The sequence below is a fragment of the Diaporthe amygdali genome (assembly GCF_026229845.1).
Source record: "Diaporthe amygdali strain CAA958 chromosome Unknown NODE_1_length_4327563_cov_65_473760, whole genome shotgun sequence".
Classification (NCBI taxonomy): Eukaryota; Fungi; Ascomycota; class Sordariomycetes; order Diaporthales; family Diaporthaceae; genus Diaporthe; species Diaporthe amygdali.
In genome coordinates, this window is record NW_026517021.1 from 1,567,028 (window position 1) to 1,583,128 (window position 16,101).

General features: G+C 53.3%; 7 protein-coding genes across 7 annotated transcripts; 6 read left to right on the forward strand and 1 right to left on the reverse strand.

Moving 5' to 3' along the window:
• Positions 1-1,095: 1,095 nt before the first annotated feature.
• Positions 1,096-2,083, forward strand: J7T55_006049 (tyrosine phosphatase; the record flags this gene model as incomplete). The annotated part of the gene is made up of 3 exons (XM_053140031.1): positions 1,096-1,460; positions 1,516-1,705; positions 1,766-2,083. 3 exons carry the CDS (start codon positions 1,096-1,098, stop codon positions 2,081-2,083), a joined length of 873 nt encoding a protein of 290 aa, XP_053000817.1.
• A 793-nt stretch (positions 2,084-2,876) lies between these two features.
• J7T55_006050 (uncharacterized protein) lies at positions 2,877-3,406 on the reverse strand (the record flags this gene model as incomplete). Its single annotated transcript, XM_053140042.1, has 2 exons — positions 2,877-3,259; positions 3,343-3,406. 2 exons carry the CDS (start codon positions 3,404-3,406, stop codon positions 2,877-2,879), a joined length of 447 nt encoding a protein of 148 aa, XP_053000818.1.
• Positions 3,407-4,493: 1,087 nt separating this feature from the next.
• On the forward strand, positions 4,494-5,639 carry J7T55_006051 (J domain-containing protein; the record flags this gene model as incomplete). Its single annotated transcript, XM_053140053.1, has 2 exons — positions 4,494-5,037; positions 5,104-5,639. The coding sequence occupies 2 exons, from the start codon at positions 4,494-4,496 to the stop codon at positions 5,637-5,639; spliced, it is 1,080 nt and encodes a 359-aa protein (XP_053000819.1).
• A 1,702-nt stretch (positions 5,640-7,341) lies between these two features.
• J7T55_006052 (uncharacterized protein) lies at positions 7,342-8,706 on the forward strand (the record flags this gene model as incomplete). Its single annotated transcript, XM_053140065.1, has 1 exon — positions 7,342-8,706. The coding sequence occupies one exon, from the start codon at positions 7,342-7,344 to the stop codon at positions 8,704-8,706; it is 1,365 nt and encodes a 454-aa protein (XP_053000820.1).
• A 566-nt stretch (positions 8,707-9,272) lies between these two features.
• Positions 9,273-10,190, forward strand: J7T55_006053 (uncharacterized protein; the record flags this gene model as incomplete). Its single annotated transcript, XM_053140076.1, has 2 exons — positions 9,273-9,447; positions 9,970-10,190. 2 exons carry the CDS (start codon positions 9,273-9,275, stop codon positions 10,188-10,190), a joined length of 396 nt encoding a protein of 131 aa, XP_053000821.1.
• A 35-nt stretch (positions 10,191-10,225) lies between these two features.
• J7T55_006054 (DUF544 domain protein) lies at positions 10,226-13,024 on the forward strand (the record flags this gene model as incomplete). Its single annotated transcript, XM_053140087.1, has 1 exon — positions 10,226-13,024. The coding sequence occupies one exon, from the start codon at positions 10,226-10,228 to the stop codon at positions 13,022-13,024; it is 2,799 nt and encodes a 932-aa protein (XP_053000822.1).
• A 2,098-nt stretch (positions 13,025-15,122) lies between these two features.
• On the forward strand, positions 15,123-16,074 carry J7T55_006055 (uncharacterized protein; the record flags this gene model as incomplete). Its single annotated transcript, XM_053140097.1, has 3 exons — positions 15,123-15,433; positions 15,509-15,746; positions 15,799-16,074. 3 exons carry the CDS (start codon positions 15,123-15,125, stop codon positions 16,072-16,074), a joined length of 825 nt encoding a protein of 274 aa, XP_053000823.1.
• Positions 16,075-16,101: the final 27 nt, after the last annotated feature.

The window sequence follows — 16,101 nt, forward strand, 5'->3', positions numbered from 1 at the left end:
CAGACTGATGTACATCGCTGCATCATATTGTACAGTATCCAAATGTGTGGAGGTACCTCGCGAGCAAGGGGCCCGTCCTCGGTACTCTATGTACAGTACAGGGCATGGATGTGCATCTCATAAACTTGAGATCGGACTTTAGCTGACACGCCACTGAAGTTTAGCCTCTTGAACAGTCCTCGAGTGCTGTGCGAGGCATGCGAGGCAGAGCAAGGGTGCCAACCTTGAGGCCGTGCCCCCAAGCCTCCCCACCAAGCGTTCCACTAACGTTCCCCCTAAATCCGGGCTACACTGGGTGGTCGAATAAATCCCCTGCAGTCACCCTTCCTGTTCCTCTCCCTCACACGCGTGCCTTGCATCAAAGTTGCTTTCCGACGTCAATCCACCAAGGTTCCGTCCTCTCTCTCTAAATCTGGGACGCGCCCACACGCTTTCTTTCCCAGCTTACTCTTCTACCCACGCATCAACCCACCCATCCACCCACGGCTTCTGACTTACTTTTTGGATTGGCCTCTCGCATCCGACTTTGTGTCTTGACCACTGTCTTTTCAGCCAATTTGTCTGCCACAGCCATCACCCATCCCACAGCCCGCTTACCATCAATCTAACAAGATGGACAACCAAATCTCGTGCGGTCTCTGCACCATCGCTCTTTGATCAAGAGCCCTGGGCCCTATTGGGACTACAAAGTCTCGAGAGATCCCTCCACCATAAACACACATCCATCATCTACTGACTCGATCAATCATCACGCCTCGCCTCGCATCTCTTGGTCCAGTCACAGGCGCGCTATCCTGTCGGAGCCTCAGGTCCCTGGATCCCCCCACGCTTTAGCAACTCTCATAACTCAAAACATCACCACTCTTCTCCCAACCTGTCTCTGCTCCAACCCACCAGCAGTTGACCATTGAGACCAAACGACCTTGTTTGCGGAGCATGAACTTTGTCTTGATACTCTTCTTGGCGAAATTGGTTGTGGCTATATCGTTAGTGGTTGCACAGATCATCCTGTTACAGAGTCAGACAGGCAGCTCTTACCAGGACTGGTGGCACAATTACAGCTCTAGGGTCAGCATACGCAAGGATTTTAGAATTATGGACGCAGCAAAGACCGCAGAGTCGGCCAAGGGCCAGAAGGGCCTGAAGCAACGGAAATCTTTTCTTAACACAACGGAGCAAAGCACGACAGAGGAAGTAGACGTCGGCTTAGAGGAACTGGTCGTTCCTGTCCAGAGCATCGAGATGCAGCGGTCACAATCAGGGCAGTTTTCCCTGAAGTCAAAGGCGTCAACCTCTTCTTTGGCCACCGAGACCAGCATGACGAAGGAGACAGTCGGGAGCAGAAATATCCTTGGTCAGCCAGCCAACTTTGGCACCGTGGCGCCCGGAATCTACAGAAGCAGCTATCCTCAGGAGGCCGACTACGCCTTTCTCCAGAAGCTGAGGTTGAAGACCATCGTGTGAGTCTCACCAATCCGTCGCATCACTCTGCACCCCAAGCTAATTCTCTGTCAGCACGCTTGTGGATAAGGAACTCCCTGAGACGTTTCTCCCATTTATGAAGGCCAACAGCATTCAGCATCGCCACATCACCATGCAGGGCACCAAGAAGGAGACCATCCCCATCCAGACAATGTCGGCCATTCTTCAGGTCGTCCATGACAAGCGCAATCACCCTCTCCTGATCCACTGCAACCATGGCAGAGTAAGCCCGTCGCCCCCAATCCTGTCATGAATGTGTGAACACGGACTAATTTAACTACAGCACCGAACTGGATGTGTCGTGGCTCTCGTGCGCAAAATCCAAAAATGGGACTCGGAGCGCGTGCTAGACGAGTACAGGGCCTACGCATCGCCAAAAATCCGGGATTGTGATGTCGAGTACATCACCAAGTTCCAGACCAACGAGGTCCAGCATCTAGCTCTGGCACCTCTTGCCGAATCATTCCCAGGTCAACATGCGTTGGACGCCCGTCGAATCCGGTTCTTCCTGGCTTCATTTTTAACCATTTTCATCTGGTGGACCACATTACGATTCTTCCGACGAGACGTCAACCAGCGCGATGCGGTCTTGGGTCTTTAAAATCATCTCCCACATTGACCTGGAGTTCCCACGGATTTTCCGCCGGGTCCAGCCTGGCCATATCTCTCCTGGCCCACAGGATAGTCGATTCGGCGTTGGCACTGCTGGACAGCGATCGTGTAACAGTTTGAGGATGCCTTTCAAGGCAGTGTTTTTGGTGTAGAGCAGCTATCTCCTTGATTCGGTCGGGCTACTCACTAGGGTATAGACAGGGTATCTTCGGAGGCTATCAAGAGCTGAGATGTCCTCCTGGCGTTTAAGGGCAAGGTCGGCTCTTTGATTTCAGAGTCGAGATTTCTTTTGTTTACAAGCCCCGTGTACGGTAGAGGCAAAAAGTCGAGCGTCGGTGTTGTGCTAGAGTCCTCGGTAGAGAGGCTGAGAGGCCTAGATGTCCAGAGTTTCACAAAGCGTTATACCCAAATGCTAACTTCTGCTATGGTCTCCCATTTGGGGAAAAAAAATTGGTATGCATGGAGCTCCTGGTAAAGTATGTACATGAACAGTCGCGTGAACACACCCAGGTTGCAGTGGACCATTGCCCTCAAGCCCTATAGTGGCGGCCTCCATCGGCTTCCGTGCTCACAATGTATCTTGTGCGCTCGCAGTTAGGATGGTCATGCTATAGCCGACCAGCATTTGCCAAGCACGTTCGGACGGGGCCGTTGCGACAGCAAACCATCGCCCTCCGACGCACTACAGCAGGCCCACGTTTCGCCGTTCGAGACGGCACAAAACCCCAAGGGTGACACCTCGCTCTCGCTCTCTCCCCCAACCCAACCCAGCCCATCACACATCAATCCTTAGCCGCCTCGATGCCCCACCTGTCCCTCTCCTTGCGCTCGACGCGCTCCGCCTCCCTGTTCCCCACGGCGTAGGCGTACCCCCCGGCGGCGGCGTTGACGATGCCCAGGCCGACGGCGGCGCCGCGCACGGCGGCCCTCGCGGTGAAGCGCTGGCGCAGCGAGGCGGCGGGGTTCCGCCTGCGCATGGCCAGCAGCACGTACAGGCCCGACCAGGCGGCGCCGAGCCCCGCGCCGTCGATCTTGAAGCCCGCCACGCTCAGGTAGCTGCTCAGCGCCAGCATCGGCGTGAAGACCAGCATGGGCAGCTTGTGGAAGGGGCGGAAGTGCAGCGAGGTGATCAGGGTTGCTAGGCCCATCGGCGGGAGGGAGGATACTGTTGTTGTGAGTGGAGGCGGTTAGCAGGTGAGTTGGTGGGTGAGGCAGGCGAGTAGATCGGCAGGGAGGGGAGAGACGTACGGCCCCAGCCATTGAGGCGGGATGCTAGTGATCTTGTTGGTTCTGGTTGGTCTGGAGTTGCCATGATTGTGTTGTGGGTTGGTATTTGCAGAGGCGGGCTCTCTGGACTGCGAAGCTCCAGCACCTCGTTGTTTGAGAAGATGTGCTTGGGAACTTTTTTTGTTGGAGGCTACGAGCAGTGACGTGATGTACACTGGAGAGCTTGCAGGGGTCTCAGACTGTGTGAGCGCCGCTTGGCTCACCTTTCTTTTAGCACAACTTCTCTCGCGCTTGTATATTTTGTAATATATAAGGTAAATCTTAACCAGGAATATACTGGATCGTGAAAGTTCCCTTATGGTAGGATATCTTTCTACAATAGATGCTTTGGCTGTTCTTGTGCAAAGCTTTGGATCCCCATAAGCTGCACTTGGGGATGCTGTGACAGGGGTCTATGCTCTGCCACTGTACCAGTAGGGCGGTTGTCGGTTGGCCGGCAAAGACGGGGCAGCACGTCCCCTACAGGACAATAGAGTGAGCATGTGTGGATGCAAGCTCGGATCCAAGACATCACCGCAAGGCTTTTTCGACTCGCATGCAACCAGTATCTCTATTGCATTTGCAGGTGTAAACACTGGGGAAGAAGCACTTCTGTTCTCTCGTGGACCATTCATTATCCATTCACCATCAGGACAAATTGTCCCTTGCCGCTGGTGTTGAATTGAGGCCACTTCTTTTGGACAGGTTAGCTGTGCTGTTTGGGGGGGGATTTGGAAGAAGCCACCTTCCTTGCGCCTATCGTGCACCCCACGGGCCGCCATCACCAGACAACCGGGCAACCCGCAACAAACAATCCGCCAGCCCGCCTCAACCACATTTTGTGGCCACTTTACCATCCTTCTTACGCTCGAAACCGCTTCATCTTGCTGTTCCATTGCTCACTGCTTGCGCTGCCCCAACCTACAGCCTTATCCTATCAGCTGCTCGAGTGTCTCCTGCCGTCGACCTCTAACCACAGTCGCATTACCTCGCCCATCCCTACCTCTTCCCGACTGCGACGACAACTCATCAAAACAACTCGCTGCACCCTAGTTCTAGCTACAGCAACAGCAACTCCCAACCACCACTTCCTGTTCGGAGGCAGAGACACAAGTCGCCTGACGCCTGACGCCATGCCGCCCAGCGCAACCGCCTCCGGGGCGGATGCCTCCAACGGGTCTTCCTCAGCCCGAAACCGAGACCACAGCCAGGGCAACCAGGAGCGCAAGTACACAACCGAGCAGAAGGCGGCAGTCCTGCGCATCCGCCGGTGTAAAGCCACAGATTTCTACGACATCCTCGGCATAGAGGCCGTGCGCAAGACCTGCTCAGAAGCAGACATCAAGAAGGCCTACCGCAAGCAGTCCCTCCTGACTCACCCAGACAAGAACGGCCACGAGCACGCCGACGAGGCTTTCAAGATGGTTTCGAGGGCCTTCAGCGTACTAGGCGATAAGGAGAAGAGGGAGAAGTATGACAAATTTGGAGGCGACCCGGACAGCAGATTCAGCCAGGCACAAGCACAGAACCCGTTCGCTGGGTTCGCGGCCAGACAAGGTGGCGGAGGGAGAGGGCCCATGGGCGGGGGCATGTGGGAGGACGAGCTGAGTCCGGAGGAGATGTTCCAGCGGTTCTTCGGCGGCGGCGGCGGGTTTGGCGGCGGTGGCCCCTTCGGTGGTGAGTAGATATGTTGCGCATCTGTTACTTTAGGCAGCAGGACTGACAAACAAGGCTTCGACACAGGTCCGCAGTTCGTCTTCAACTTCGGCGGCCCGGGCGTAAGGGTACATCAGTTCGGCGGCGGGCGGCCACGCAGACGACCACGCGAGAACGAGCAGCAAGCGCCGGACAACAGCCTGTTCAACACGCTCATGGGGCTTCTCCCCATCATCTTCCTGTTCCTGTTCCCGCTGCTCTCGTCGCTCTTCTCGGGCGGCGGCAGCACGCCCGCGGGGCCGAACATGGTCTTCGACGCGCCCGACGCACAGCACACCTTCGAGCGGATAACGCCCAAGCTCAAGGTGCACTACTACGTCAACCCGGTCGAGATCAAGTCGTACACCAAGACGCAGCTGGCGCGCATGGACAGCAATGCCGAGGTGGTGCTGGTGCGGCACCTGCAGCACGAGTGCGAGAACGAGATGCTGCACAAGCAGAGGCTGTACGACGAGGCGCAGGGCTGGTTCGTGCAGGACCCGGACAAGATGGCCATCGCGGAGCGGTACTCGCAGCCGAGCTGCCAGAGGCTTAACAAGCTGGGCATCAGGACGACCAGGTGACCCTTGTGTTTTTCTACTTCTTTTCTTCCTCGTAAACCTGGAATCATCGAGAGGCTTGCCTGTACAGGATATGGCGATAGACTAGGGGCGGAGGGTGTGGTTGCATTTGGACTACAGAAGCCTCCGATATTGGGATAATGAGCCTGTATTGTTGTATCTCTTGGACTAGCTGGTCTTGGTCGGTCGGCGTTGGGCGGCGAGCATAATTGACATAGCGTCTTGCTGAAGGGGCATTGGATCCGATATGTTTGAGCAAGGTGAGCGACGCTCCTGTTGCTGCCTTGTGCTGGGCGGGCAACGTTCCAATACCAGATACAATCCGACTGCCCTATATCCTTGCACGGTGTGCCGAAGGCGAGTATCTGCCCGTGATTCTGTTTTGCGGACGGTCTATCCTGAGGGGGAATGTGGGCGGCCTGTACGCCCACGTGGGACAGCATCACTCCGTAGTGCTTGATATATCAACTTGGGCTGTTCTGTTGGCCACAATGGTTTCTGCGTCACAGCACAAGTATATGACTGGAGTATACAGGAAGCCGATGTCCCGCTCTTTGCTTCTTCTCACGGAGATCGGCCATAAGTGAGACGCATATCACCTGTCTGTTCTACAAGGAGCATTCTTTTAAGGGTGATCATTCTCAAGGGTAAGGAGTAGGTAAAAGGCGGGCCAGCTATGAAAAAAATGAAAAGAAAAAAAAACGCTATGAAAAAGCCATTGAATTGGTTGGTTTAGCAACAGAGTCTTGATAAATCAGCAAAAAGCCCACAATGGAGTGTGAAAACATTCGACAGCCAGCTCTTGGGTCGGTCAATGTGGGCATTCTCTTGAATGTCTTCAATTTAATCCCCTTCGACCATTAGTCTTGAGTCTCCCGCACCGCTATATCTGTACTCCAATCGCGGATTCTCCTCACGAAGCATCCCGAACAATACTCATATATTCAGTCGTCTTATCAAATTACAAAGGATGATATCAACAAAATATAGACGCGCAGACAGGCTAATTCAAATAAACAAGTCCATTGGTACTTTGGGGAAGTATCTCACCTTCGCTTTGAGAAGGCTTGAGAGAACTACGCAGTTCTCTCTGCTAGTCGACTAGCCGCTTTGATCAATAGACCGGGTCCCTCTGAAATAACAACTATTCATAGCGAAATTGATATGTACAACCCGAATTGAATAATATAGATTGAGGACTGAAGCATTGAAATTGCTTACGAGTCTCAAAGTCCAAGTGCGATTCCAGAGGAGCAACAAAACATTCAGCCGTCATCCGGTCACTTGCCTCAGAGGAGCCACTTCAAGAAAACAGTATATACTCTTCTATTACTATCTTGACCTATTGTTTTGATCACTTCTCACGTTGAGCATTGTTGGTAAACCAAGGACCGTTGTCACCAAATACTTTGCTCGTTTCTTCGACATTTCACATCCCCATCTGCACGACTCTTGGGATACAGTATCCCATGACAGATCCTTTATTCATTCTTTATTCTAAGCCTTTGCCTGTTTGCGACGGTTTTTGGGTTTTTGGCGCGGCGACGTGGGGGCTTGTTTGCACAGGGTTGGGGGTCCTTTCCTTGCGGCCTACATAATAGACAGCAACTTTAAAGGACCCGAGTTTCCTTATTCTCATCCTTACCCTCATAATGTACCGCCTTGCCAAATGTTGTATTATTGGTCAGTTGTGATTTATCACTAAATGGCGACAACATTCGACTTCATCGCTGAGAAAAATGCCCGCGAGGCGCAACTGGCATTCATACGCAAATTCGTTGAGGCGAAAGAAGACATTGTGTCTTTTGTGGACGACCAGCTTGGGTGGAACAGGGCCGGAGAATTTGAAGATTACTTCAAAGGCTCATTCAACCTCAGTCTCTCAGTTAGAAATAGCGAGACTGACGAATGTGTTCTCATCCGCTTCCCATTTCCAGGGAAGGTATACGGGCCATGGAGAGAGGAGAAGATCAAAAACGAGGTCATGGTCATGAACTATCTTTCTGAATATACGAGCATCCCCGTTCCCCGTGTACATCACTGGGGTCCTGTTGAAGATAGTCCGCAGCAGTTGGGGCCCTTCATGATCGAGGAATTTATGCAAGGCGAGAACCTGGGCGATGTCCTGAAAAAGCCTACCGAGGACGAGACGGACCCTGCCATTCTGGATCCAGAGATCAGCGAGCAAAAGCTAGATATCGTCTACGAGCAGATTGCTGGTTTTATGCTGGAGATCTCTCGCCTGGAGTTCTCGCATATTGGTGCCATATCCAAGGATGCCACATCTGATCAATGGGCTGTCACTAGACCACCTCTGACATACGACATGAACGAGGTTGTCGCCTTTGCTGGCTTCCCTGCCGACCGCTTTAATGCCACCGCGCCATTCAGTAGCGCAAGTGACTACTTCACAGAACGCGCGCAGCGTCTACAGACGAACCTGGAAACGCAGCGCAACATAGCATTCGAAGACGAAGAGACGACATGGAACCGGTATGTTGCACGCCAGTGCTTCGCCAAGCTAGTCTCTACTTTCACGGCCGACGACTCCGGACCGTTCCGGCTCTTCTGTGACGACCTGCGGCCCTCAAACATGCTTGTCGACCCTGAGACAATGCGCATCACCGCCGTGCTCGACTTCGAGTTCACAAACGTCATGCCTGCCCAACCTGCCTATGACCTGCCCTGGTGGCTTATCCTCAGGCAACCGGCCATATTGGTGAGCGATGGAAAGCAGGAATTTCTCGACCTCTTCGACCCGCGGAAGGAGCAGTTCATCCTTGCCATGGAGCGTATTGAGGCCAAATCGCCGCTACCAGCCGGGGAGCCTTGCCTCTCTTCTCGGATGAGGGAGTCGTGGGACAGCGGGCGCTTCTGGTTCAACCTTGCGTCGCGGAGCAGCTTCGACGTCGATGAGATCTACTGGAAGGTTCTACACAAGGAGGGCATGGGAGAGTTGATGCTGGATGCTGCGACACTTGCTGAGAAGGACAGATTCTTGAGACGAAAGAAGGATCAATTTGATGCGTATTGGGAAGAGAAGAAGAACGACCAGCGTTTTGACGAGTAGTATTTGAAGGGCAGTTAAATAAAAGCGTATTTGTTTCACTACCTGTTCTCGAGTCCCGCCGTTTCGTGCTGTCGACTGGACTGACCTGTTTGCTGATGGTAGACCAACGCTCATGAGCGGTGTGGTCAGCCTCTTGGATGTCGTTGCCTCGTTGTCAGCACGATTCGACTCTACTCAATCCCTAGCCTGGGTTGCGGAAAGGCGATGAGGGTGATGAGAGGTACCTCAGAATGTGGTCATTATTGAACCAGTCCAGGACAATATTGGTTCTTTTTAGTAGGCTTTCAGGATCACCGTGTTGATTATTGGTACGGACGGACAGTTGGGGCTCAGGACCGTCTACTCGTAGTCAATGAGGAGACTAATGGTATTCACGTTATCCAGCCCAATCATCAATCAACCTCCCGGTGTCAACAGTGCTACGAACTCTGGGTCTTACATGGACAAAATTCATCCGAAATCCGACAAGCTCATGAGTACCTGAATATCATGAGAGCTCAAGGATGCCCGGATTCATGTCGTGCGTGTGGAGACTTCCCAGGTTACCCGCCGCGGGTGGGGGCAGTATGGGGTTGCCTCCAGCCGAGCTTCGCCCCCTGTACGTTGCGTCACTGATAGAGTGGCTGGGGTCGCCCCCGAAGTGGCAGGGAAAGCAGCAGATGGGCTGGTATACAGCTAAGCTGCTGACACAATGTGATCGTGTCCCCAGAATCTGGCTGATCTCGGGCGTCTGTCTATATGGTGAGCCATTTCTTAGCAGCGAAATAATTGAAGGAGTAGAAACGCCTGACACATAGGTCAGTGCCAGTCAGTGCAAGAAATGCCTGGGCCGTAACGTAGACTAGCTTATCGATAGCTACAAGTGAGTAGCAAATACCTCTATGGTTGGTCAGAGGTACAGGAGCTGGAGTGGCTGAATGGCATGTGAAAGAGGTACTTTCCGCTCAGCTGTATGTACTGCAGCTCGCGCATCATCCCAGACACTGGTCCAAGCTACCGTTAAGTAGAAGTGGGCTGCCTGTTTCCAAGGCTGACTTGACTTGACTTGACTTGCCCCAGGGAAGGTCGACGTTTGATGTTTGGCTAACAAGCCGACAACTTCACATCCCCGGCCAGGCTGTATTGTATCACCTGAACCATCCTGCTTGCATTGCTGGCGTGCTGCATTACTTTTAGCCACTCCCTGTTCAATTCCTACCTTGCAAGTCTGCATACTTTCTTCATTCCTTGACCTGTTCCCTAACCCCTCACGGGACATTCAAGTACCGACCTCCCACCCAAGCGAGCGAGGCCAGCCGTACCGCGCGTCTGTCTCGCAGGACGCCCGCTTACTGCTATTGCTCTCCGACAGCCTCGCCAGGAAGAACAGCTCTCGGAACGTATACCGCCTCGCCTCCCTCGATATTACCCTCGCGCGGTATAGCGATCTCAATCCTCGAGACTCGCAGAGGCGCTACCGGGAGGAAGAGCCCGCCTCGTTTTGATGAGGTCCTCGTCGCGCGAGGCCACCCGTTAAGAGATGGTGACACGAAAGCCGCTACCGGACAATGCTGTTGTCCATTCGGGCACTGCGCCGAACTCACAATCGAACGGCACAGATGGCGAACCCCAAGCGGCTACTAAGTCTCAGGTCTTTCCTGGGCAGGATCACGGCGACGATGCCGCGGACCTGTCAGACGCCGATAGTTGGGAGCGAGATACTGACAGCGAAGACGAAGTAGAGGAGCCGCCACATACACAAAATGACTCGACAAAAGAGAAGGAAGTCGCCGGCGGAGAAGCCGCCGACGTGGCAGAGAAGGCCGGTGCTGGCAGCTCTGGTGTACTGCAGCCAGTTGCGACAGGAGAGTCGGACAATTTTTCAACGCAGACCATGAGTTCTTCTACGTCCGGGCCCGGAGCAGGAGTGACCAACCCTTTCAGGCGGAAAATGTCGCAGTCAGCTGGACAACACAGTGCCACTGTGCCACCAATACCCAGCGACACGCCACCGTTACCTCCTTCGGATGCCTTCGCGAAGCTAGATCTCGATGAGACGAGCACAAACCCCTGGCAGCCTGCGCTTGACGAAAAAAAGACTCTGGCGCCGTCAGCTTTGGCGAACCCAGTAGACCAAGAGCCAGACCAGCACATCTGGGTGTCTCAAGTGCCTTCCAGAGCACAATCCACAGGCCCGGCCTCAAACTCTCCAGCAATCCAGTCACCTACACCAGAGGAAAAAGGTACGTGGGGCGATGACCTTCCTGAGAAGTCCTCCATCGCAGTACCTCCATCTTTCAGGACCTCGTTGGAAGACCAGAGGCTGGAGCAGGATAGTCATGCGTGGGATGATGTGGCGACACTGGACAAAGGAAAAGCACCAGAGAAGCCTGTTCTGGCCACTGGCACAATCGCCGATGGTTCACGCAAAATCGAGGAAAGTTTAATCGACATAGGGGACGAGCCAAACTCTGGTCGGACAGGAGAGACATCCCAAACTAAAGCGCAAACCGAGGGTGACGCACCATCGCTGCCCCCTAGACAATCAGAGAAGTCCTCGGCTCTGACGCCCGTTACGCCAGCTTCCGGGAAGACCGAGACCTACCAGATAAAGAACATCAGCTGGCACGATGCTAACTCAGTTGATAACATGCGCAAATCGCCAATACTCGTGCAGAATGCGAATGGCCCATGTCCGCTAATGGCACTTGTCAATGCGCTCACATTAACGACTCCTGCTGATGCGGGAGATGCAGTTCTCGTCAACACTCTCAAGACGAGGGAACAGATCAGCCTCGACCTCCTGCTTAACGCTGTTTTTGATGAGCTCATGTCTGAGCGGAGGATAACGTCCGATCAGTCTTTGCCGGACATTACAGAGCTCTATGCTTTTCTAAAGGGTCTACACACTGGCATGAACGTCAATCCCCGGTTTGTGCCAACCGAAGAGACAGAGAGGGCCTTCAAAAGAACTTCTCTAACACATCTCCATCCAACCGAGAGGGGGGATCTGATCCCTGGTACTTTCGAGGACACGAAAGAAATGTCATTCTACAGAACATTCCGTATTCCCCTTATTCATGGTTGGCTGCCGCCACAGTCAGAGCCCGTTTATGAAGCTCTGAAACGCCATGCAGAGTCGTACGAAGATGCTCAAAATATTCTATTTAGGGAAGAAGAGCTAGAAGATAAGCTGAGCAGTACGTCCGGGGCAGGCCTCTCTGAGGAGGAGCAGGGCATCTACCAGGATATACTGAGCATCAAATCTTTTCTCTACACTGCGGCGACACAGCTTACGCCGTGGGGCCTCGAGGTTATCACAAAGGCTATGCGCCCTGGCTCTGTGGCCATTCTCTTCAGAAACGACCATTTCTCTACCTTGTACCGACATCCGCAAACCCTTCAAATGTTTGCGCTTGTCACTGACGCAGGTTATGCGGGACATGATGAAATCGTCTGGGAGTCTTTGGTAGATGTCAATGGCGAGCACTCCGAGTTCTTCTCTGGTGATTTCCTTGTGGTTGGGGGCCCATCGCAGAGCGATGAATATGCAGCATCAAGCAGCGCGTCCGCGTCGAAGGCGCAGAAGGGATGGACCACAGTCCAGAGCAAAGGAGGAAAGAAGAGCGAAGTCGAAGCACCTCCCATGTCACCTAAGGAGCAAGAGGATCGTGACCTGGCCCTAGCTCTCCAGTTGCAAGAGGAAGAAGACCAACGTCATCGTACTGAGCAAGCCCAGCGACGCAGGGAAACCCAGCTCTCCGAGCAGTTCATCGAGCAGCAAGCGGTGCGGCAAGGTCCCATGGGCCTTCGACAAACCAATAGCAACAGCAATAACAACAACAACAGCAGCAGCAATAACAACGTTTCCGTCACGACAGGTCGACGGCCCTCCACCGCCCGAGGTGGGGCCAGTGCCAATACCAGCCGCGGAGGAGCCCAGAATTCCTCCCCTCGACCAGCCCAGCAGCAAGTTCGTCCGCTCGTACCTCCTGTATTACGCTCACGAGGCGTCAACCGTCCTGCTGATGAGGGCAACGATGACGCACCACCTTCATACGAGGACGCTGCTCGACAATCTCCTTATATCCCACCTGCAGGACACCCGAGTCACCCCGCCTCGAGCTCAACCCCGTCGATAGCCAGCGCCACGTCAGGCTTGAACAATCCAAGATTGCCTGGCTCCCGAGCGCCGGGAATTGCGTCTGGCTCAAGTCCGGGAGGACCGTCCCCTCAAGGGTATCGAAGGGCAGCGAACTCAGGCTACAGACAAGGGGTTCCGCCTACTGCGGCCGGTGGGGGCGGTAGCAGCAGAGATAAGGATTGTGTTGTTATGTAGGAACATAATGAGAACGCACCAAGGAGAGAAAGTCAAGGAAAGGAGCAGGGACTGAGGTCGGAGATCCGTGAACTGCGAGAGCGCTGGCGGTCTACGAGGCGGAGACACTCATCCTCTAACGGTTAAGACGTCCTTGCATCCACGGTGCACAATCGGGTGCGAAAATGGCGTGGGAGGCATTAGATGTCTGCACAGCGTGGCAAATTATTATGACGAGGTGGAAAATGGGTATGCGCGGCGTTAAGGGGTTAAGGTCATTATCGGCCTCACGAGTATATAGCAACATTCTCTGATGCGGTCGCACGGTATCCGCGACGCATCCTAGCATTACTACTCAGAATCAATTTTAGGCATATCAGAGGGCATAGCCCATGGCCTAGGGAAAGCCATGGAGCAGGGATGCGAGCCGCGTCCCGCTCTAAGTGCCCCTAGTCCATAGTCCGGTGGTGGCTGAGATTGAACAGTCTTAAAGAGACTACAGTTCAACCCCAGAGAACGCCTTGCAAGGCTGATCCACATGGTTTCGGTTTGTCAAAGGCCATTGCAACATGCGGTGCTGGGTCTTTGAAACTACTTTCATGCAGAGTTCTGTCGACTTGACCTAGTTGCCCATCAATGAGACGCCTCTAGTATTGTGTTCCATGGTTCGCCGACTGGTGTCAATGCCCACTCACACCACAACCGGCTTCCAGCTCCCACCTGCCATGTTGGCGACGAGCACAAAAGTACAACTATTTGCCACACTACTCGCGTTGTGTGTTGCCTCTAAATTTGCAATAGTCGTCATCCTTGGGTGTGAAGTAAGGATGAATTGAATTGTGTGGCCATGTCAAATGGTGAAAAGGAAAGCTACAAGATAATGTGTGAAAGAAGAAAGTAATAGCTACATGTTTGTTGGCCACATCCGATCAGACTGCCCCCAAACTATTACTTTTGTATTAAGAATACCCCCTACTTTTGACTCCGGAACTTTTACTCCTCAGTCTTGAGATTCTGGAACTCCTGTGGAATATCAGCGGCGCTGGCCGCGTCTGCGGCAAGAAAAAGGCTAAATGATTCGGTATGGTTAGTGTAAGTTTTGGGAGTGTACGAACTACAATATCACGATTGGCAGCTGTTTCCAAGAGAAGAGAAAGAGACGCAGGAATATCTTATCATTTCCTCCAGAGGATCTTCTTCCAAGTCCGCTATGTGAAATTGCGTCTAATCCTGTAGGACCAGAGTATCCGCCTTTTGGGAGGACTCGCACGCCGCTTCCTCAGCAGCTCACAAGTTCTCGTCTCGCTTGCTCCCGATAAATGATATCGAGCGCCGTTATATTGAAGTTGTTCTGGAACGAGTGGCGCTACAGACCTCAGACCAGTCGAAAACCAAAAGAAGTGATAGTTCGTAGAGAAATACTGTATGTGGCTTAGACATGAGTCGATGCTGTGAATTTGAAGCCATCTCGACGCCTAAGAGGCCAACCTCTAGGATTAGACAATTGTTTCCAGAGACGGTCAGTAAGAAACAAGGAATCTGCACTAATCTTGAACAAAGTCGGTCGACGCTTTGTCGAACCCCTTTTAGCTCGAACACACAGTCATGTGATGTGTCTCATCTGGTGGATAATCTGGCACCGCCATCCACGAACGAGACAAGCCTCGCTAGTGTGCATATGGCACCTGTCAAGCCTCGAGGCTACGGACCCGAACTCAACGCCAGATCTTCGAGAATGCCGCTAGAAGGATCTTGAAGGCCGCAATGCCTCTGACGGGCTGGTGCCAGGTCAGAGTTGGTTTCTCTGGGGAATCCAAGGCTGTCTGCTTATTGGCCCAAGGGTACTCGGTGATGGCTTCATGTCGAACCAGCCTCCCGTACTAGTGTCGTTATGACATTCCTGGGCCCTTGCCGTTACTCGCTAGTTTGATTCTGGAGAACCTCTAGAAGACAATGAGAACGTCTATATAAGACCGTATCCTTCTACGGACTTCGATTCCATGCTTTGCTGAAATTACCATCGAGGTATTAGTCAAATTCTTAGTTCTCGAACTGACTCCAAGAAAACACAACCCTTAAAGCTTATATCAGGGTAAACATTTCTGTTCAATAATCCAACATGCACTTCAACGCTCTCAGACTGGTGGCACTTCTCCTGTCGCCTCTCCTTGTCACGGCAACACCCATCGCGTCGCCGAGAGGCGGCGGTGGTGGATTCAGTGGGATTTTTGGAGGAAGCTCTGGTGGCTTTAGAGGATCTTCTGGGGGTAGCTTTGGAGGAAGCTCCGGTGGCTTCAAAGGCTCTTCCGGGGCCGGCCGGGGCGGCATTGGAAGCTATGGCGGGTATGGTGGTGGCCGCGGTGGCTCCTCGTCGTCCACTGCCAGCGGCTTCGCCGCCGGAGCCTTCTCGGGGTATATGGGAGGTGTCTGGTACGTTCTCAGTTCCCCATGATCCCATCTTCTGCCATACTCATATTATGCTGTGACCTTGCTGAATTGTCCCAGGGTTGGCCATGGCCCCTTCTATGGGGGAGCAAACGGCAGGGAAACCGAGAAGGAGCCCCCGGCCGACTGCATCGTCGCAAAGGCCGTGAACAAAGAGCTCGAGCCGAGCGTGGACTGCTTCTACTCATGGGAGCACTGGCACTATGACAATTTCCTCTTCTATGTCATTCGGATCACACCAACAGGCCAGAACAGCGAAGGCTGGGCCAAGGGCGTGCTGGACAACATTAAAGAAGAGGTAAGCCTTTGCCCTATAACCCCTAGTGGGATCCGTACTAACTAGCACGTAGTGTGGTTCCAATCATGTCGACTTCTGGAACGATCACTCTGCACGCCTATTCAACTCCAACGAAGACTTTGGTGAGCAGCGGAAAATCAACGGCACCATGTTCAAGGGCCTCGAGATGACTGTTCCCCTGGGGAAGTGGACCCCGGGTGAGGATGAGAGAAGCTGCGTGACTGAAGCCATCAAGAAAGCCTCCTGTGGTGTTGATCTCACATTCACCAACGGATCTTGCTATCGAAAACCCGGGACTCTACTTGTGCCCATCACCATTAATGAGTGAGAAAATCAAGTCTTTCGATGAAGTAAC